The sequence below is a fragment of the Haliotis rufescens genome, unplaced genomic scaffold, assembly GCF_023055435.1.
Source record: "Haliotis rufescens isolate VD_foot unplaced genomic scaffold, xgHalRufe1.0.p SCAF_2, whole genome shotgun sequence".
NCBI classification, from domain to species: Eukaryota; Metazoa; Mollusca; class Gastropoda; order Lepetellida; family Haliotidae; genus Haliotis; species Haliotis rufescens.
The window spans coordinates 29,462,952-29,485,561 of record NW_025963890.1 but is presented as its reverse complement, the minus strand read 5'-3'; the positions used below and the strand labels follow the sequence as shown (position 1 = coordinate 29,485,561).

The following is a 22,610-nucleotide window of genomic DNA, read 5'->3' as shown; positions in this document are numbered from 1 at the left end:
AGTTCTTAGCGGATACGTACAACAGCCGTGCAATTGCTATGATCAGTGCCCACAAGTTTTGACTTAGCCAAGTGGTGGTCTTAGCTAATAAATTCGAGAGCCAGGAAACAATACTCCCTATTATACCGGGAAGTGCTGACGCGGCTTTCCCAGCGAGCTTTCCCAGTGCTGAACCTAATGCTTTTAAATGCTTTTTTCATCCATTCTTTTATACCATCCCTAGGGGGTGTGCCACCTTCTGTACCACCGGTTAACGCGAGAGTCAAAGTCATTATAATAAATCCCAATACGGTTAAAATACTGGCAATGGTTATCCCCTGTTCTCTGAACAATGTTTTAATTTTCATCGGCCAGTGTAGTATCATCGTTAAGGACTTGATCAATAGTTTCTCGAATTCGACTGATTTGTGAACGAAGTGCCTTTCTATTACTAGAAGCCGCTTCGAGGCCGGCCGATCTTTCGTCTTCTAAGTTACGCAATCTTTCTGCAACACGACGTCTGCTGAATTCATCACCCGCCTGTTCAAGTTTTGTTTTCTCATAAGCTATATACTTGTCGAGATCGGATAGCTTGGCTATATTATTGATGAGTTCTCCCTGCGTTGTTTGCATTGCCTTGTCAAGACCTCGTAATTCCCTAAAACTGAACTCCGAGGATGGTACACTGACCGTGGAATTATCGTAGTAGGTATCCAAGATTTCTCCGAGTCCGTCCGAGGCCAGCTTCGAGCTTTCTTCCAAATTATCTATGGTACCGAGTTCATCAAGCACAGTCCGAAGAACCTTAGTAGTCTTCGCGGAAAGTTTTTCTCGTCGTGAGTAATTCAATACGAATAATGTTGATACCATGTTTAGCGGCTATCGTAAACAAAGCTAGGGGCTTACAAGTACGATAATGCAGAAGATCAATATCAGGTTCGCCGCGTATTCGCAATATTCCTTTACTATCTATCGTAAACTTTGAATAGTCACGACCAATTTGGGTTTCTTTAAAGGTATGAAAATAATCATTAACGGTTGATTGTAAAAGTTCATCGTTAAGATTCATAAAGCTGGTTTCATCAGTACCCTCTTCGATTGTACTAGGGTTATCAAAATCATCTAGATTAAAATCATCCATTTTTATATTAAACATAAGGTAACATAATTTCAATATAACAATGTCTTCACAATACGGACACAAGTTAAATCCACAACGTAGACTTTAGGATCCATTAGGGGCAATTCGCCAGTCTGTAACTATAACTAATAACCCTAGTACCATCAATCAGACCTCTCCGATGCACTTAAAAGAAATACAGAGAAGTTCTACAATCCCAAGATTACAAAAGTAGAATTGACTATCGAGGGCGTTCCTAATCAATTATATAGTCAAGGAATGCTAGCGTATCAACAATGGGATGAGATTAAAAAACTCCCTTCTATAAAACGAAGCCCAGAAGTAAACGCGGTCGTGAAAGATCTGTCTCTCGGGGATGTATCGATGGGTGAATACCTCATCACGAAGTACACGCTATGGCTCGACATGCGAACAATGGACGATGACCAACTACAAGGCAGTGGGAGGAGAATAGAAAATGCTAGCCAGGGTGTCACTATACAGATAACGAAGCTCCAGGAATCGGCTGGTAAATTAAACATATATTTGTACGTGATTATGGATGCGCAACTTAATATACAGAACGGAAGATTCGTGCAAGCAATAAATTAATAATCTTTTACCTAAAGAACCGCACTGCGCTATCATATGCGGGCAAACGGGTTGTGGAAAAACAGCTTTTATTCTAGATATTTTAGAAAGTCATTATCGGGATGTTTCGCCCATATTATTATTCTGTGCCCAACTATAAGCGTTAATAAAACATACCTATCGAGAGATTGGGTAATGAATGACGAGGGGGTGTACAGAGTTGATCCGGGCGATCGTTTACAAGACTGTTTACTAGTATGTCACGAAAAATACAAAGGAGAATCAACCCTTTTCGTAATAGACGATTGCAGTGCGAGTAAAGAACTAACCAAAAAGAAAGATATGCTTTCATATTTAGCATTCTCCGGACGGCATACTCAGCATAGCGTTTGGGTACTTACTCAAAAATACAAATCTGTCCTGAAAGATCTCAGAGAGCAGACCAAATGGATTGCCTTGTTTCATTGCAAAGACCGAGATTCATTCGCGAAAATGATGTTATTTATACCAAGCCCGAACGAGATAAAGTCAGAAAACTGTTAGATTCAACGAAGCATTGTAAACTCGTATTAAAAACCGATCAACCACCTGCTTATGCAATTGCTTAGCAAAATGTAGCAAAATTATAGCAAAAATAGCAAAATTATAGCAAATATAGCAAAATTATAGCAAATATAGCAAAAAGATAGCAAATATAGCAAATAAATACGACAAATTGAACATTAGCGGTTATTATGACATAATGTGGCTTGAAATCCTCATTCTTTTGCAACAGTTTATTATTACGGGCTGTATTGGATATGTCATATTTTATTATGTTAGACTTAAATATCTCCTTAGGTATTACATTATGGAATGCGACGAACTCATCGAACAAATGCTCAAAGATGAGCCAGATCAAGATGTAGATAAATCTTTAGATAAACATAGAGAAAGACTCGCGGCTTTGGCAGGCGGTGGAAAATGTTCCCAATATTTGGGTGAAAATTATACCATCGAAAAAATTGATAACATGACCGATGATGAAATTAAAAAACTGTATGTGCATTACAAGTCTAGACTGGGAGCTACCATGACTAAAACAATAGGTTCGGCTATGTTACAACTATACACAGTCGTAGCTAGTACATTTCTTCCTATCCCGGCAGAACATCGCCGTATTTATGCGAAACTCTCGAGAAAGACCCATTCATCGAACAGGCTATAAGCTCAGTAAGCTGTGAGTTTTATCATAGATATGGAATGTTCTTACCTCCACTCACCACAGCTTTAATAACGGCTAGGTATTGTCAATTTAAACATACGTGCCCACTTAATAATAATGGAGACTCAACAAGTGACACCACAACAGATTGCGGAAACACAATCACAACAAGTGAACGAGGAAATAACTCCGATTGCACAATCACAACAGATTGTGAATGAGGAAATACCACAAGCCAGTGACGAGGAAGAACCCCCAAAAATCGCAGGCGGCTGGCGAGGAAAGCAAAACTAATGCATAATTCAAATATTGAACATAGTCGTCCGATTAAAACATGGGCACTGGTAGGAGTTGTTGCTATAGCGGTGGTATGGTTGTTTTATAAGACCGGAGAAGAGAAAACATCACCCCTGATGTCACAACAAGTTCAATTAGAGGTTAGCCCCCATATAATGCTATAATAAGAAGCATGACTACTCCAGTTACAGACGGTAAAATGTTGGTAAACGCAATGTATCATTCAGCAGCTTGGCCATTGGCTATGCCCGTATAGCTAAAATGATTACTAAAGCCACACCACCCAAGCTAGATTTTAATGGTTATGATATTGGTATGGTCATTCTTGATATTGGATTGGCTATGGCAACAAAAGATATGCTCATCAAACAAGGTCTTATCCCAGAAGACATAATGAAGTAATTAAACATTTGAATATTTTATATTCATATAAACATGGCAACAATTGCGATGATGGTCGGTGGAGCTGTTGTTAATGCTCTAGCTTTTTCGGGGAGTAATTTTTTTATTTTCTAGTATGAGAGGTTTGGAGAGTAAACGACATAATAAAGCATTAGAACAACTCGAAGCAGCCCAGTCACAATGGACCAGGCGCAGAATGGAGAGATTAGATTTTATTAATAAAGAACTGCTTACGCAGGGACACTCAATTCAAACGTTTAAGGATGTTGAATCTGCCATGAACGAATACTTCCTCGTTTATGGACAAAAAACTTGACTCAATGCCAAAACCAACAATAAGTCAGTTTTATACACTGTCAGAGGAACAAAATCATGTTGGGATTGACTGGTGTGGCTATTTTATGTTATACAATAACTACGCATAAACCATGACCTAGTTAGGGCGGGCGGGCGAGTCTTATCAGCCATGTCACACTGACTCACCAGTGGAAATGTTAGGCTGGGCATGCATTTAGACAAATGATGCTAGAAGTGTATATTTATCACAATGGCGAGAGGCACATCAACATGTAAATTCATACGCTTGGGCCTATCACAAATTTGTGGAAAGAGCTGTATGTCGGATTTTTGTGGAATCCATTCCATTGCAATTAGAAAAGGACACATTAATTATTCGTGTTCTGTATGTGGGAGTGGGGTCAAAGGTAGTTACTGTTTATGTAAGAGTCACCATGCTGACAAGAAACCGTTTCAAATTATTTATGAGAGGAAAAAGGCTTACCGAAATGAAATAAATAGATTGGGTAGAATTTAAACCAATTAGACATTAGTTCACATGTATTTATATATCACAATGACTTATGTTGTCAGAGAGCTGAAAGTTTTAGCAAAGCAACGTGGTCTACGTGGATATTCTTGAATGAGAAAAGCTGAATTGATCAATTTACTCGGTTGGGAATACAACAAACCCCAGACTGTTAGAGAACTCAAAGCTCAAGCAAAAAACAGTGGGCTGAGAGGTTATTCTCGAATGAGAAAAGCTGAATTGATCGCTTTACTAGATAAAAATCAACCCGACGATAATAAATCAGTTGACGATGTTGAAAAAAATAATGAGTTAAAATTTGTACCCGCATCCGCTGGCATTGGTAAATATCTAAGAGGTTGGAAGATGGATATTAATTCCAACATGGATGTTAATGATGTTAAGCCCATCATATCGAGTAAAATTAATGAGGAGTTAGATGATTTAAATAGTATAAAATACCAGCTAACGGTTAAAATGACATTGAGTAAAAGTAGCGCAGACGATAGCACTGAATATACCGAACCATATTTCCGAAGCAATCAAGAAGATATAACTGAATCCGATACTATAAGCACATCATTAGATATTCATTATCAATTCAGAGGATACAGGAAACTTTAGAACGCTGGACTAATAGAGGCTCGGGTTGGGGTGTGGATAAAATTGATAGTTTATATTTAGATATAGCAAATTATATGCCTCTTTAAAGCTGGATCTTATATAGTTTTAACCCCGTATTATAAAAAGAAAAAAGCCATAATTAATGTAAAAAATAAATCCGATGACTGTTTCAGAATGATGATAAGATCTGCATTGTTCCCCGTAGAAAAAAATCCGGATAGACCTTCTAGCTATCCCCAAAACGCTGGACTAAACCTCGATGGTATAGACGAACCTACACCAATATCACAAATTGATAAGGTGGAAAAGCAAAATAATTTAGCTATAAATGTTTTCGGACATTCTTCTAAAGGAATTGTTGTACACAGGATAAGCTCCGCTCCAGAACATATTCCCAGAATCAATTCATTTCTGATCGAAAAAGATGGAAAATATCATTATACATGGATAAAGAGTTTAAACAGGCTATTATACGATCAAACAAAATATAAGGGAAAGAAATATTTCTGCGAAAGATGCCTGCATGGGTACAGCAGACAAGATCTATTAGAAGCACATAAAGAAGACTGTAGAGGTGTTGGACAGAATGCTATCAGGATCGATATGCCTAAAGAGGGGGAAAATATATTAAAATTTGAACATTATTGTAATCAAATGCCAGTACCGTATGTAATTTACGCCGACTTCGAAGCGCTTATCAAACCTATAGAAAATACTGAACGCAATAATCAAGATAGTTTTACGTACAAAACTCAAGAACATATTCCTTGTGGGTTTGGATATATAGTTGTAAGGTATGATGGGAAAAGAAACCCGCCCGTGATTTACAGAGGTCCCGATGCAGCAGGAAAGTTCCTAGAATATCTACAAAATGAAGAGAGAATAATCAGGGAAAATGTATCGTGTAAGAAACCCATGTGTATGACGAGGGATGATTGGAGGGCCTATAAGAAGTCAACGAGTTGTCATGTTTGTAATAAACCCCTGAATGGGGATTCCGTAAGAGATCATTGCCACGTCACGGGTCATTATTGGGGAGCCGCGTATAATGAGTGTAACTTGAAACTAAAAATGAATTCTCAAACAATACCCATCCCCAATGTGTTTCATAACCTTAGAGGATACGATTCTCATCATGCAAGCTATCTCAAAGACCAACGGTGGCTTAACGTGTATTCCTAGTAATATTCGAAAAATACATATCGTTCTCGTTAACTAAAACTATACATTATACGGACAAGGATGGAAAGCCAGAATAAAGCAAAGTAATGGGCTTAGATTCATAGACTCCGAACAGTTTCTGTTATCTTCCCTGTACAATTTAGCTAATGCGAACAATCCCAATGACTTTGCAATAACAAATCAATATACCGACAGGTTAACGCGTCATTTGTTGCTGAGAAAAGGTGTATATCCTTACGAATATATGGATGATTGGTCTAGATTCGACGAAACTTAATTACCACCTCTTGAATCATTCTATAGTAACTTAACAGAATCTAAAATAACCGATGCCGATTATGAAAACACTCTGACGGTGTGGGATAAATTAGGTTGTAAGAATTTAGGCGATTATCCTGATCTGTACTTAAAAACCAATGTACTGTTACTCTCCGATATATTCGAGATATTTAGAAAGACATGTTTAAAACAATACGGCTTGGATCCTGCATGGTACTATTCCAGTCCCGGACTATCTTGGGATGCATTGTTGAAGAAAACCGGCCATAGCTCCATGCAGGGCACCGTTAACCGGGCCGTGGCAAATATTGTAACATCCTCCCCTTTTTGAAAAGCTTTAAAACTTTAACGTAGAACAGGAGCAAACAAAGAATCACTTGTACTAGTGATTAATACAATGATTAAGATTACCATGAAAGGTAATGAACTTAATGAGTTATTACTTCTTCACTGAAGAGCTTATTCACCGAAGATTAACACAAGTTACAGTCTTTTGCAAATTCTTGAACGCTGAAAACAATTATCAATTAACAGTCAATTTGAACAGGAACATCAGGTCTTTGATCTACTTCATGGACACCTCAAAGTCTTTGAGGTAGGCAGGCGTCTTGCTGTGTCTGGTAGATCGTCTCGGGTTGTCTGGAACTTCAGGTACAGGTATTACCTGAGATTTAAGTCTGCTTGTCTCATGTACTGAGACAGGGTCAGGTGACTTCACATTTGTTAAGTGTTGAGTCACGGGTGTAACACCTGGTCTTACACCGGTCTCCACTGCAGGAATAAGCTTTGGGAAAGGAGTAGGAGGATTGGTGTCGCTTGATTTTCTCAAGTGTACTCTATTTCTTCTGTAGGAACCATTCTCACCCTCGATTTCATAAGAGCGTTCATCAAGTCGTTTACTCACAGTATCTTTCTCCCACTCTTTCTGTCTTAGTCGATAGGGTTTCATACGAACCATATCTCCGACCTCCAAGGGAGATAAGTCTCTCGCATGTCTGTTGTAGGACTGAGATCTTTTTCTCTGGGCACTCTCTATTGATCTGCGATCATTCAGGTAGTCACTGTGGTTTCCAGGCATCAGCAGTTCTTCTGACATTGGCATTAGTGATCTAGTCCTTCGACTGAACAACTTCTGGGTCGGACTAGTCCCTGTGTTCTGAGTCGGAGTATTCTAAAGTTCGAGCAAACAGAGATAGGGATCCATCTTCGAACTCTTGCACTTGCTCATCATTGTTTTGGCTGCTTTCACACCAGATTCTGCTTTGCCGTTGGCGTTTGGATGTCTAGGAGAACTGGTACAATGTACAATGTCCCATACTTTTGTGAATGATGAGAACTCTTTGCTCACGAACTGTGGACCACTCTCAGAGATGAGCTGGTTTGGAATGCCATATCTTGAGAAGTGTATTTTCAGTGTCTTAATCACAGCTAAGGAGGTAGTTTTTGGAAGATAATCAACTTCCCAGAATCCACTGAAGTAGTCAATAGTAAGAAGGTATTCATGATCCTCAAACGTGAACAGATCTGTCACTACTATCTCCCACGGATAGTTGGCTTCAATACTCATCAGAGATTCCTTCTGTTGAGCTCTACTATATGTCTGACAGGCTTCACAAGATTCTGTGATCTGCTTGATCTGGTCGGTCATGCCAGGCCTATACACATACTCTCGAGCTCTTCTTAGCATACTTTCTTTCCCGAGATGAGATGAATGGAGGAGAGATTTGACTTGTGTTCTCATGTTTACAGGTACAACAATGCGTTCTCCTTTGAACACGAGACCATCGTGCACAGTGAATTCATCTCTAGCAGAGCAGTATTGAGCAAGTGATTCAGGTAATTCTTTCTTATTTTCAGGCCATCCCCTTAGGATTACAGACTTGAGAATGTTCATTGTCTCGTCTTCTCATGTTGCGTTACACAATTCTTCTAGTTTTTCAGGACTGACTCTCAGATGTCCGACTGCATTCACCGCTGAGAACGTGTCAGGTTTACTGGAACTTGTGATTGAGTTGATGTATGCTCTGGAGAGCATATCCGACAGGTACATCTGTTTTCCTGGTCTGTACACAACATCTATGTCGTACTGAAGGAGTCTCAACATCTTGGACTGAAGTCGTTTGGGTGCCTTGTACAGAGGTTTCCGAAGAATAGCCTCGAGAGGTTTGTGGTCTGAATGTACAATTGTTGGTCTGCCAAAACTATACTGGTGGAACTTCTCCAGGGCAAAGACAATGGCAAGACACTCTTTCTCGATCTGAGCATAACCACATTCAGTATCAGACAGTGCTCTAGCATACGCTAGCGGTCTCCCTTGTTGTAACAACGCTGCACCCAGTCCCTTGCTTGAAGCATCACATTCGATGTGTAGCTCCTCTAGAGGATCATAGTACCTCAACACAGGTGCCTCAGTCAGAAGTTGTTTGATCTCCATCATAGTGGTCTCTTGTTCATCAGTCCACTCCCACCTAACTTCTTGGTGAGTGAGTCTTCTTATTGGTTCCATGACGTCAGACAATCTTGGGAGAAACTTAGCGAGATAGTTGACAGTTCCTTGAAGGCGTCGAACTGCTTCAACATCAGTCAGAGTCTCCATTTCCAGGATTGCTTCAACTTTCTTTTTGTCTGTTTTCAGTCCATTTGCAGTGATTTCATGACCCAGGAATTCAACATGATCAGTCTTGAAGACACACTTTTCTCTGTTCAGTCTAATGTTTCTCTCACTGCATCTTAAAGCTGGAGTAATTGCTGGAGGTTTGCATCATGGATATCATCATTTTCTCCATGCACAAGCACACCATCTGCTACACAGAAAACACTTTCTAAACCTTCTAGATTCTTGTGTAACATTCTCTGAAATATTTCAGAACTAACCTTTGTTCCGAAAGGAAGCCTTAACCATCGGTACCTCCCGAAAGGTGTTATAACCGTGGTAAGGTAACTGCTCTCTTCATCCAGTACGCAGTGCCAGTACCCATGGGTTAGATCAACTTTGCTAAACACTCTGGCTTTAGCAATCTCTGGCAGTGCATCTTCTATAGTCGATAACAAGTATCTTTCCCGTTGGAGAGCTTCATTAAGAGATTTGGGGTCAACACATACCCTCAAATGACCAGTTTTCTTCACCTGGACTGATATTTGGGAACACCACTCTGTGGGCTCAGTAACAGTTGTCAGTACACCAAGCTTGACCAGCTGGTCAAGTTCTTCCTTCAGCTTGGGCTTCAGAGCGATTGGAACTTTTCTTGGTGGGCACTGAGACGGCATAATACCTTCCTTCACATATAGGTGAACTACTCCTTGAAAAGTACCTTGGGAGCTTTTGTCGAAAACATCATTTAAGTTTGACAGCATGGTATCTGTGGTGATGTTGTTGATTTGTTGAAAGTTGCGGTAGTTGACAGTGATCAGCTGCATCTGCTCTGCTGATTTCCTGCTAAGAAGTGGTGTCAAGTTTTCTTTGATGACATGAAATTTGATGTCTTATGTCATCTTGGGTTGGTGATCTTCATGATACACTTTCCTAGTGGCTTTGTGAGAGTTTGATTGTACATTCTCAATTGTGTTTCACTGTCCTGTAATGCACAGTTCACAAACTTGACAGGGATAATGTTCACTGTTGAGCCACAGTCAACTTGGAATGTCACTGTTTTCTTGTCATCAACAATCATATTAGCTAGGATAAGATCTGTATCTGTTAACTTTGTTAACATCTGTCTGTATTTCTGAGAGAGTAAATACATAGCCATCTTCTGATACATCTGTATTGTGAGAGCAATCATCTTAGACTTGTACCCCATGGACAGGTTTCTGGCTGAATGTGCAACATATGTCAAAGTGGTTTTGTCTCTTGCATAACTTACAGGTCTTTCCCCATGCTGGACAAAGTTCTTTGCGAAATACATGTTCTCTACCACAAAACTTGCAGGTGTTGAGTCGTGGCTGTTGTCCCTGGTAAGTATTTGACCTTTGACTGTTGTGTGTACCTCTGTAAGCAGGTTTGGGGTTATTATGTTGTTTGCTTTCTCTGTGATATTTTGACATGTGTGGTGTTTGTCTTGTGACTTTGTTTACTTCACCAGATTGTGCTGCTGTTATTACTTTCAACTGAGATGCTGTGTTTTCATGACTTCGACAAATGTCTATGCATTTAGCAAGTGTCAGGTTGCGCTCCTGAAGTAAGCGTTTATGAGTATTGGCATCAGATATGCCCAGAACAATTCTGTCCCTAGTAAGAGAGTCTCTAAGGCAATTACAAAAGTTGCAAGTTTTCACAAGTTGCTTAATAGCTGCTACATAAGTATCAACATTCTCATTTGGTTGCTGAGTTCTAGTATTAAACATGTATCTTTCAAAAGTCTCATTGCTTTCACCAAGAATGTGTGAATCAATCTTCTCAATAATGTTCTTTACAGAGTCAGTTTCTGAAGGATCACATGAGTTGTAGATTTGTAGTCCTTCTACTCCCATGGTAGAAATTAAGTAAGATCTGAAGATTTTCATATTACAAGTTTCATCACTCTTACCGGTGATTACACAGTAATGACCCCACATTTGTTTCCATAATGTCCAGTTTTTAACAGGATCATCCCCTAATTTCAGAGGTTCAGACGGACTAATATGACTTGCATCATTGACAGTAGTCGCCATGTTTTGACTAGACTGAGCTTCCGTAGATTCGTCAGATGTCATTTTCAAGTGTCAGAGTTAGAATTCATGTGATTGACTTGAATTTAAATGTTTCAAGTAAGATAAACATAACATTTACAGTTTATGTCAATAATCCAGTCAGATTCAATCAGTATTTACCATTTGATCCTTGAACATGCAACACACTCGATCCACATGGTTTTTTTTACACACGGTAAAACGCCGATGTGAATTTGAGTTCATTCGACACAGAGAGTCAATTGTCAATGAAAAGTAGGGTTAAACACAAACCACACAGTGAGTAAGATAGTTCTTTTCCTGTGCCACCCTGTTTCAATAGCTTTTGGGGTGTAAAGCCCACATCAAAGCAAGAGAGTGAGAGAGAGCTAGGTTCGGCAGTCAGCCATTTACTAACGGAAGTGCATAGTACAGTAAAATCCAGACAGGCAATAGCTCCATGCAGGGCACCGTTAACCAGTAAGAAAGATAGCTACCAGCGATTTCGAAAAGAACCTATATAAGCTCATGAATAACTCAGTATTTGGTAAAACTATGGAGGATCTAAGGAAGCGTGTTGATGTTAAATTAGTCAGGTCTAATGAGGAAGAAAGACTCAGGAAACTTATAGCCAGTCCGGCTTTTAACAGAAGCAAGATATTCGATAACGACTTAGCCGCGTTGCTTATGCAGAAGAGTAATATAAAATTCAACAGACCGGTGTACGTCGGTATGAGTATTCTCGACTTGTCAAAACACTTAATGTATGACTTTTATTACAACGAACTTAAGAAGCAATACGGCGATGGATGCGAGGTGTTATATACCGACACAGATTCTTTGTTGATGGAAATACAAACCGAGGATGTGTATAAAGATATGGCAGAAAAAATAGATATGTTTATCTAGCGATTACCCAAAAGATAATCCACTGCACAGCGTAGTCAATAAAAAGGTGTTAGGTAAGATGAAGGATGAATGTGCTGGGACTCCTATAGCGGAGTATGTGGGATTAAGACCTAAGATGTATTCTATAAAGATGTCTGATAATGGAGAGATAAGAAAAGCTAAGGGTGTTAAGAAGTATGTGGTAAAAAAGCATATCAAACACGAACAGTATAAAGAAGCATTATTCAAGGGTAGAACATTCAAACACGAGATGAACTCTTTAAGAAGTTACAATCATAGGATATATGGATTAAGAATGAACAAGACATCATTATCCCCCTTAGATACAAAGAGATGGATTGATAATGATGGTGTAACTACCTATGCTTATGGTTATGGTGGTAATACTCTATCGTCTTGAACTATGAGCAACTCTTCTCGTACAAATGCCCTGCCCGGTCCATCTTTAAGATAATAAAGAATAGGCTCTCCTTCTTTCATAACCAATCGACTTATGTTATATGTCTTAAGGGACCAAATCGGATCGGTTGCGCGACGTAGACCTCCTTCAAGTGCACCGGGCTGGTATAAATATCCTACCCTTACTCTATCCAGAAGTTTTTGTTCTTTGCCTCTCCTCGGTGCTGAAGATTCGGAAGTCACAGATTTTATTTTAATGGCATCAGATTGTTTCTTCCCGATTAATCTCGTTACCTCATTATTCAGCACTGATACAACAGCTGATAATCGTGTCACCCATTCGGTTGATCTCAATAGTTCCGATTTCATTTCGATACCATACTGATAGCCAAACAAACGTTCCGCTAATGTCCGGTTAAATCTTTCAACAATAGCTTGACTACGGTGGGCCTCTTTTTCAACACACCTGATTTCAACATCGTGCTTTGTTAACAGTTTAGTTACTGATCACATAAACTCATGACCAGGATCTACTTCAAATATCTAAGGCCATTTTAGTGGTCCGCGTTTATATATGCAACTCAATGCATTAGCTATTTCTATTGAATCTTTCGAGGTTAATGGCTCAGCGTCTTTGTAGCGACTAGCCACATCCACTATGGTTAAAGCGTATTTATATGTTTTGCGTCTTACCTTATAGTGGGGAAGAAACAAGAGGTCAGCCTGATGAACTTCATTCGTTGTAAAAATATCAAACTTCTTCCTCGGTATATAACGCGGTGCAGGTAAATATATTTGCCACATTGCTTGTTTCTTTAACCAACCCTTGGCCACATCTTTAGATACCTTAGCCGCGGTGGCTATTTTTTTATTGCTCCTATACCTCGTGGGCTAAAGTAAATTTTATTCATTATTGATTAACATTGATGTTTCTTTTAATACGAATCATGACTATCGTTGAATCGCATCATCATTAACACATAAAAAAATTCCCCTGTAGTAGCAGTATAGGTATATAAATCTGGCTCCAGTGGAAGTGAGCCAGAACCCCTATTACCTATACTACTGTAGTATGTTAAAAATTGATTCTGGACCAGACAATTCAGTGATTGATATCATGAATATCAATTGACGCAATTGGGAAACAATGACATGCATCCACCAAGTCATCAAGTCTGACCACCTGATTCCATTTATCGCCTCTCACAACAAGCATAGTCACTTCTTATGACAAGCATGGGTTGCTGAACTCAGCGAATTGATTCATGTCTGGAGTGGTTGTAGCCTCAATCTTCCTCTGTAAATCATGTCTTGAAGTAAGGTCAGGGTTCACTAGTAAGGACATCTACTATCAAAGAGAGCAAACGGGGCGATCTGCTCCATCGTTGATCACATTCAGTGCCTTCAGAAAACGATCCTCTGGAGGAAAGAGCCTTCCATCTAGGCTTTGAAATCTGGCCCAAATGAAAATGGTATTCTAAACTGGTACTGTCTCTGACTTAGTTGGATGTACAAGGAAGCCAAGATGAGCCATTAGATGAATCAAAAATACCATGTTCCGATGGAACTGATTATAAAAACTAATAACCCAATAAAACCCAATAAAAATTGTCTAAGTAACCGTAGAGGCTGACTAACTATATGTGCAAAAACTGATGGGAGCGGTTATCAATTTTCTGAATGAGATGATCTGGAACTCGTAGTATAGTGTTGACTGTATAGTGCAGATACTTCCAAATCCCCAATGAATGGGCACGTGAGATGAGCATCTTGTCACGTTCCGTACGGATTTCACCTGGAACTTTGGAAGATGTACAGTGATCCCTCGCTATCTTCGGGGTCCAAATAATTGATGAGCGTTTTAGATGATCAGCGTTTTAACGAAGGTTGACCAACAAAACAGTATACATGCTCTGCCTACCTAACACGATCTACGTTGCACGTTTCAGAGTTTTAAAAAAAGATGAGAATAGAGCCTGTTTATGATTTGTAGTGTAAACAAAAGATTTGTCAAATATTAATATGCGCTTTCAAAAAAACACATCATATCCCTTCAGGGAATTCAGGTGAATCAACAGGTATAACAAACTTGGTCAATAAAAGTATTAAATTTGACATAAAACATTACTAGACATGATGATTTACCATTCAAATTGTATTTGGCATTGTTTTATATACTGAGATTATTGGAGCACTAATTTCTGGCTTCTTCTAGGCTATCTGACACAGCCGCTGCTGTGAGTTGATTTGCTCGTTATCGCAACTGAGCATGACACTGTCTGTAAAGACTGGGCTACCGTCTGTAAAGACTGCGTAAATAAAATATTTGTTTTACACATTTTTGAACACTGATTGGTTACACGTGATCTATAAAGATTTCGACAACGGACGCATGTTAATTAATTTCTTCAGCCTAAACAAACAGACTTCAAGAACGGCAGAAGCTCATCAGATGTTGTAATTTGGAAATACCCCCGATGGTTATAGTTTAATAATAATAAAAAAGTATCCCTGCAGTGAAAACATTTTCAGATTTTGGATTGCGTGGATAATATGATTACTCCTCCCTTGTCATCCACGTTTTCTGGTATAACCCTACACTTGTGTATTTGTCGTCATTCATTTGATGCTCAGTTAATGAATTTATTACAGATATAATTAGTGGTAGCACCACTCAGATAACTTGATAAATGTTCCCATTTGGCATTTCTTGTGTCTAGGGTAATTATTCAATCTAAATCCAGGTTTGAAGTGAGGTGAAGGTGGAGTCTACTATCGCGTACAGTGCACTTTGCTTACAGTCACTTCGCCTACAGAAATTGTAGCATTGCGTGGTAATTTGCCTACACTAATAATAATACATCCCTAAATGACAAATGGATTAGTCCACTCACTATCTCCTTACAGGTTAAAAATTTCAAACAAAGATACAGTAGTATAGGTAATGATGGTTCTGGACCACTTCCACTGGAGCCAGATTCATATACCTATACTGCTACTACAGGGGGGATTTTTTATGTCAAAATGATTATGCGATTTAACGATAGTCATGAGTTGTATTAAACGAAACATCAATATTAATTAATAATGGATAAAATTTACTATAGCCCACGAGGATATTGGAAAGGTGTAGGAGCAATAAAAAAATTAGCCACCGCGGCTAAGGTATCTAAAGATGTGGCCAAGGATTGGTTAAAGAAACAAACGATGTGGCAGATATACTTACCGGCACCGCGTTATATACCGAGGAAGAAGTTTGATATTTTTACAACGAATGAAGTTCATCAGGCTGACCTCTTGTTTCTTCCCCACGATAAGGTAAAACGCAAAACGTACAAATACGCTTTAACGGTAGTGGATGTGGCTAGTCGATACAAAGAGGCTGAGCCATTAACCTCGAAAGAATCAACAGAGGTAGCTAATGCACTGAGTCGCATATATAAACGCGGACCGCTAAAATGGCCTAAGCTATTTCAAGTAGATCCCGGTCGCGAGTTTATGGGATCGGTCACTAAACTGTTAACAAAGAAAGATGTCAAAATCGTCCGTGGTGAAAGAGAGGCCCACCGCAGTCAAGCTATCGTCGAAAGATTTAACAGGACATTAGCGGAACGTTTGTTTGGCTATCAGTATGGGATCGAAATGAAATCGGAGCGATTGAGATCAACCGAATGGGTGACACGATTATCAGCCGTTGTATCAGCGCTGAATAATGAAGTAACGAGATTAATAGGGAAGAAACCATCCCATGCTATTAAAATGAAATCCGTGACTTCCGAATCTTCAGCACCGAGGAGAGGCAAAGAACGAAAACTTCCGGATAGAGTAAGGGTAAGATATTTATACCAGGCCGGTGAACTCGAAGGAGGCCTACGTCGCGCAACCGATCCCATATGGTCCCTTAAGACGTATAACATTAGTCGATTGGTTACGAAAGAAGGAGAGCCCATTCTTTACTATCTTCAAGATTGGACCGGGTAGGGCATTTGTACGAGAAGAGTTGTTCATAGTTCCCGACGGTACGGTATTACCACCATAACCATAAGCATAGGTATTTACACCATCATTATCAATCCATCTCTTTGTATCTAAGGGGGATAATGATGTCTTGTTCATTCTTAATCCATATATCCTATGATCGTAACTTCTTAAAGAGTTCATCTCCTGTTTGAACGTTCTACCGTTAAATAATGATTCTTTATACTGTTCGTGTTTGATATGCTTTTTTACAACATACTTCTTAACGCCCTTAGCTTTTCTTATCTCTCCATTATCGGACTTCTTTATAGAATACATCTTAGGTCTTAATCCCACATACTCCGCTATAGGGGTCCCAGCACATTCATCCTTCATCTTACCTAACACCTTTTTATTTACTACGCTGTGCAGTGGATTATCTTTAGGGTAATCGCTCGTGTCGTACATATCTATTTTTTCTGCCATATCTTTATACACATCCTCGGTTTGTATTTCCATCAACAAAGAATCTGTGTCGGTATATAACACCTCGCATCTATCGCCGTATTGCTTCTTAAGTTCGTTGTAATAAAAGTCATACATTAAGTGTTTTGACAAGTCGAGAATACTCATACCGACGTACACCGGTCTGTTGAATTTTATATTACTCTTCTGCATATGCAACGCGGCTAAGTCGTTATCAAATATCTTGCTTCTGTTAAAAGCCGGACTGGCTATAAGTTTCCTGAGTCTTTCTTCCTCATTAGATCTGACTAATTTAACATCAACACGCTTCCTTAGATTCTCCATAGTTTTACCAAATACCGAGTTATTCATGAGCTTATACAGATTCTTTTCGAAATCGCTGGTAGCTATCTTTCTTAAATCTGTGTTCAACCTTATATAGGGCTCCATCCAAGGGCTTTGATCGAACTTTAGAACTCTGTGTATTTTCTTAAGTTTCATACCTAACGATAGATACAACTGGAGATTTCTGTAGTGAACTATATATTTTGTTTTATCCATCAAATTTGGTACGAGTTTTTCTACGTTAGCTAACCTACTATTACCCATCAAGGAGCGTTGATATTCCGACATCCAATCTTTATTAACCATTAATCTTTCGGGAGCTAGCGGATAACTGTTATGGTCTTTATGTAACGAACTTGGATATTCCAAGTCAACTTCTAGTATGTACCCTTTATTCACTTCGATATTATGGATATTATTCACATTGATATCATCGACCCATTCAAAACCACCCGTGGGTAAAGGTTGACTCATAGCCCATCCGTACAAATTATTAGCGTCGAGATATAATATGTGGGTGTCGGGTTTACTGGGATCGTATCCTTCCACTAATTTATTATTAGCCTTAGAATACCTTTTAGCTGCCATCGATATACCACCTCTTAATCCTTTCTCAATAAACAAGTGCATATCGTAATCTGTGAGTAGTTTTAGTTCTACGCCGGTCTTCTTCAACAATGCATCCCAAGATAGTCCGGGACTGGAATAGTACCATGCCGGGTCCAAGCCGTATTGTTTGAAACATGTCTTTCTAAATATCTCGAATATATCGGCGAGTAACAGTACATCTGTTTTTAAGTACAGATCGTGATAATCGCCTAAATTCTTACAACCTAATTTATCCCACACCGTCAGAGCGTGTTCATAATCGGCATCTGTTATTCTAGATTCTGTTAAGTTACTATAGAATGATTCGAGGGGTGGTAATTCAGTTTCTTCGAATCTAGACCAATCATCCATATATTTGTAAGGATATACACCTTTTCTCAGCAACAAATGACGAGTAATCTTATCGGTATATTTATTTGTTATCGCGAAGTCATCGGGATTGTTCGCATTAGCTAAATTGTCCAGGGAAGATAACAGAAACTGTACGGAGTCTATGAATCTAAGCCCATTACTTTGCTTTGTTCTAGATTTCCCATCCTTGTCCCTATAATGTATAGGTTTAGTCAACGAGAACGATATGTATTTTTCCATATTATTAGGAATGCACGTTAAACCGCCGTCGGTCTTCGAGATAGCTTGCATAATGAGATGTGAATCGTATCCTCTAAGGTTATGAAACACAACGGGGATGGGTATTGTTTGAGAGTTCATTTTTAGTTTCAAGTTACACTCGTTATGAGCGGCTCCCCGATAAGTACCCGTGACGTGACAATGATCTCTTACGGAATCCCCATCCAGGGGTTTATTACAAACGTGACAACTCGTTGACTTCTTATGGACCCTCCAATCATCCCTCGTCATACGCATGGGTATCTTACACGATAATTTTTCCCTGATTATTCTCTCTTCATTTTGTAGATATTCTAGGAACTTTCCCGCTGCATCGGGACCTCTGTAAATCACGGGAGTGTTTGTTTTCCCATCATACCTTACAACTATATATCCAAACCCACAAGGAATATGTTCTTGAGTTTTGTACGTAAAACTATTATCAGTATTGCTATGGTTGGTATTTTCTATGGGTTTGATAAGCGCTTCGAAGTCGGCGTAAATTATGTACGGTACTGGCATTTGATTACAATAATGTTCAAATTTTAATATATTTTTTCCTTCTTTAGGCATATCGATCCTGATAGCATTCTGTCCAACACCTCTACAGTCTTCTTTATGCGCTTCTAATAGATCTTGTCTGCTGTACCCATGCAGGCATCTTTCACAGAAATATTTCTTTCTAGCATGTTTTGTTTGATCGTATAGTAGCCTGTTTAAACTCTTTATCCACGTATAATGATATTTACCATCTTTTTCGATCAGAAATGAATTGATTCTGGGGATATTTTCCGGAGCGGAGCTTATCCTGTGTACAACAATTCCTTTAGAATGTCCAAAAACATTTATAGCTAAATTATTTTGCTTTTCCACCTTATCAATTTGTGATATTGGTGTAGGTTCGTCTATACCATCGAAGTTGAGTCCATCGTTTTGAGGATAGCTAGAAGGTCTATCCGGATGCTTGTCTACGGGGAACAATGCAGATCTTATCATCATTCTTAAACAGTCATCGGATTTATTTTTTACGTTAATTATGGCTTTTTTCTTCTTATAATACGGAGGTAAATCTATATAAGATCCACCTTTGAAGGGCATATAATTCGCTATATCTAAATATAAACTATCGATTTTATCAACACCCCAACCCGAACCTCTATTAGTCCAGCGTTCTAAAGTTTCCTGTATTCTCTGAATTGATGTATCTAATGATGAGTTTACAGCATCGGATTCGGTTATAACTTCTTGATTGCTTCGGAAATATGGTTCGGTATATTCGGTGCTATCGTCTGTGTTACTTTTACTCAATGTCATTTTAATCGTCAGCTGGTATTTTATACTATGTAAATCATCTAATTCCTCGTTAATTTTACTCGATATGATGGGCTTAATATCGTTAACATCCATGTTGGAATTAATATCCATCTTCCAACCTCTTAGATATTTACCAACGCCGGTGGATGTGGGTACAAATATTAATTCTTGTTGTTGATTATCATGATCATTATCATTATCAACATTATCAATATCATCAACATTATCATTAGGTTGATTATTATCTAGTAAAGCGATCAATTCAGCTCTTCTCATTCGAGAATAACCTCTCAGCCCACTGTTTCTCGCTCGAACTTTGAGTTCTCTAACAGTCTCGGGTCTGTTGTATTCCAAACCGAGTAAATCCATCAATTCAGCTTTTCTCATACGAGAATATCCACGCAGTCCACTTTGCTTTGCCATAGCTTTTAATTCTCTGACAAAAACCATTGTGGTTGAATGGTATATACAAAATGATTCATTTGTCTAAATGGTTGTTTTTCATATATAAATACGTATTCTCCCCAACCTATTCCTCTCATTAATGTAATCTCTCTTCCTAGCATAAATAATCTGCTTCCTGAACTTATCAGCACCGTGACTCTTACATAAACTGTAACTACATTTGACTCCAATCCCACATACAGAACAAACGTAATTTTTAAAACCCTTTCTGATGTTATAAGCGTGAGTGCCACAGTAAATACCCACCGATGGCTTCTGACATTGAATCGATTTCCCCATGAGTGTATATTTGCATAGATTCATGGTGGTTATACACATATCATATCATTTGTCTAAAAGGTAAAACACATCTACACTATTGATTAGGCAGTCAGCCAACGCTATTTATAGATCGCTCATAGCCACAGCTGTCACTCTGACTTATGCATGGTATAGCTGAAAATCAATACACCAGTCAAACCAATAATCATAAATGTCATCTCTCGGTTTTTTGGAGCCTCTGACGGTGTATAAAACTGACTCATTGTTGGTCTCAGTATTGGGTCTAGTTTTTTCCCATAAACGAGGTAGTATTCGTGCATGGCAGATTCGACATCCTTAAACGTTTGAATTGAATGTCCTTCCTTCATCAGTTGTTCATGAATAAAGTCTAATCTCTTCATTCTCTGCTGTGTATATTGTAACTGGGCTGCTTGGTATTGTTCTAAAGCTTCGTTATGTCGTTTACGCTCCTCTTCAACTTCTTTAGCGTTTGATTCCCTCATACTGGAAAATAAAAAATTACTCCCCGAAAAAGCTAGAGCATTAACAACAGCTCCACCGACCATCATCGCAATTGATGCCATATGTATAATAATATAAAATATTCAAATGTTTAATTACTTCATTATGTCTTCCGGGATAAGTCCTTGTTTGATGAGCATATCCTTCGTTGCCATAGCTAATCCAATATCAAGAATGGCCATTCCGATGTCATATCCATTAAAATCTAGCTTGGGTGGTGTGGCTTTAGTAATCATTTTAGCCATACGGGCATAGCCAATGGCCAAGCCGGTGACCACCGCTGAATGATACGTCGCGTTTACCAACATTTTACCATCTGTAGCTGGAGTAGTCATGCTTCTTATAGCATTATATGGGGACTAACCTCTAATTGAACTTGTTGTTGCGGCGGGGGTGACGTTTTCTCTTCTCTGGTCTTATAAAAGAACCATACAACCGCTATACCAGCAACTCCTACTAGTGCCCATGTTTTAATCGGATTTGAATTATTTATTAATTTCGCTTTTGCGCCAGCCCACCCTTTCTTCCTGCGGCTATTTTCAAAGGATTCTTTGTCACTCTGGGTTTCTTATTCACATGTGGTGCATTCACATTCACTGGTGGTGGTTCCTCATTCACTTGTTGTGTGTTCACTTGTTGTTCCGCAATCTGTTGTGGTTCCTCGTTCACAATCTGTTGTGGTGTCACCTGTGTCTCCATTTATATTATTAAGTGGGCACGTATGTTTAAATTGACAATACCTAGCCGTTATTAAAGCTGTGGTGAACGGAGCTAAGTACATTCCGAATCTATGATAAAACTCACAGCTCACTGAGCTTATAGCGTGTTCGATGAATGGGTCTTTCTCGAGAGATTCGCATAAATACAAGCGATGTTCTGCCGGGATGGGGAGAAACGTACTGGCTACGGCTGTGTATAGTTGTAATATAGAAGACCCTATCGTTTTAGTCATGGTAGCTCCAAGTCTAGACTCGTAACGCGCGTACAGTTTTTTAATCTCTTCGTCGGTCATGTTATCTATTTTTTCGATGGTATAATTTTCTCCCAAATATTGGGAACATTTTCCACCGGCTACCAAAGCGGCAAGTCTTTCTCTATGTTTATCTAAAGATTTATCAGCATTTTGATCTGCATCAGATTCTTTGAGCATTTGTTCGATGAGTTCGTCGCATTCCATAATGTAATACCTAAGGAGATATTTAAGTCTAACATAATATAATATGACATATCCAATACAACCCGTAATAATGAACTGTTGTGAAAGAATGAGGATTTCGAACCACATTTTATGTAATATTAACCGCTAATGTTCAATTTGCTATAATTTTGCTACATTTTTGCTACATTCTGCTATAATTTTGCTACATTTTGCTATAATTTTGCTACAATTTGCTAAGCAATTGCATAAGCAGCTGGTTGATCGGTTTTTAATACGAGTTTACAGTGCTTCGTTGCCGCTAACACTTTTCTGACTTTGTCTCGTTCCCCCTTGGTATAAATGACATCATTTTCGCGTAAACATTCCTCGAATGAATCTCGATCTTTGCAATGAAAAAGCGCTACCCATTTCGTCTGCTCTCTGAGATCTTTCAGTACAGAGTTGTATTTTTGAGTAAGTACCCAAA

The 22,610-nt window shown here is 38.9% G+C and overlaps 2 protein-coding genes across 2 annotated transcripts in view; both read right to left on the bottom strand.

Annotated features, from left to right (window-relative positions):
- Nucleotides 1-22,610, bottom strand: part of LOC124121654 (coiled-coil domain-containing protein 24-like) — a 370,739-nt gene that overhangs the window by 295,719 nt on the left and 52,410 nt on the right. The window lies entirely within an intron of this gene.
- LOC124121656 (protein NYNRIN-like) lies at nt 7,655-8,377 on the bottom strand. Its single transcript, XM_046484689.2, has one exon. It carries the CDS (start codon nt 8,375-8,377, stop codon nt 7,655-7,657), a length of 723 nt encoding a protein of 240 aa, XP_046340645.1.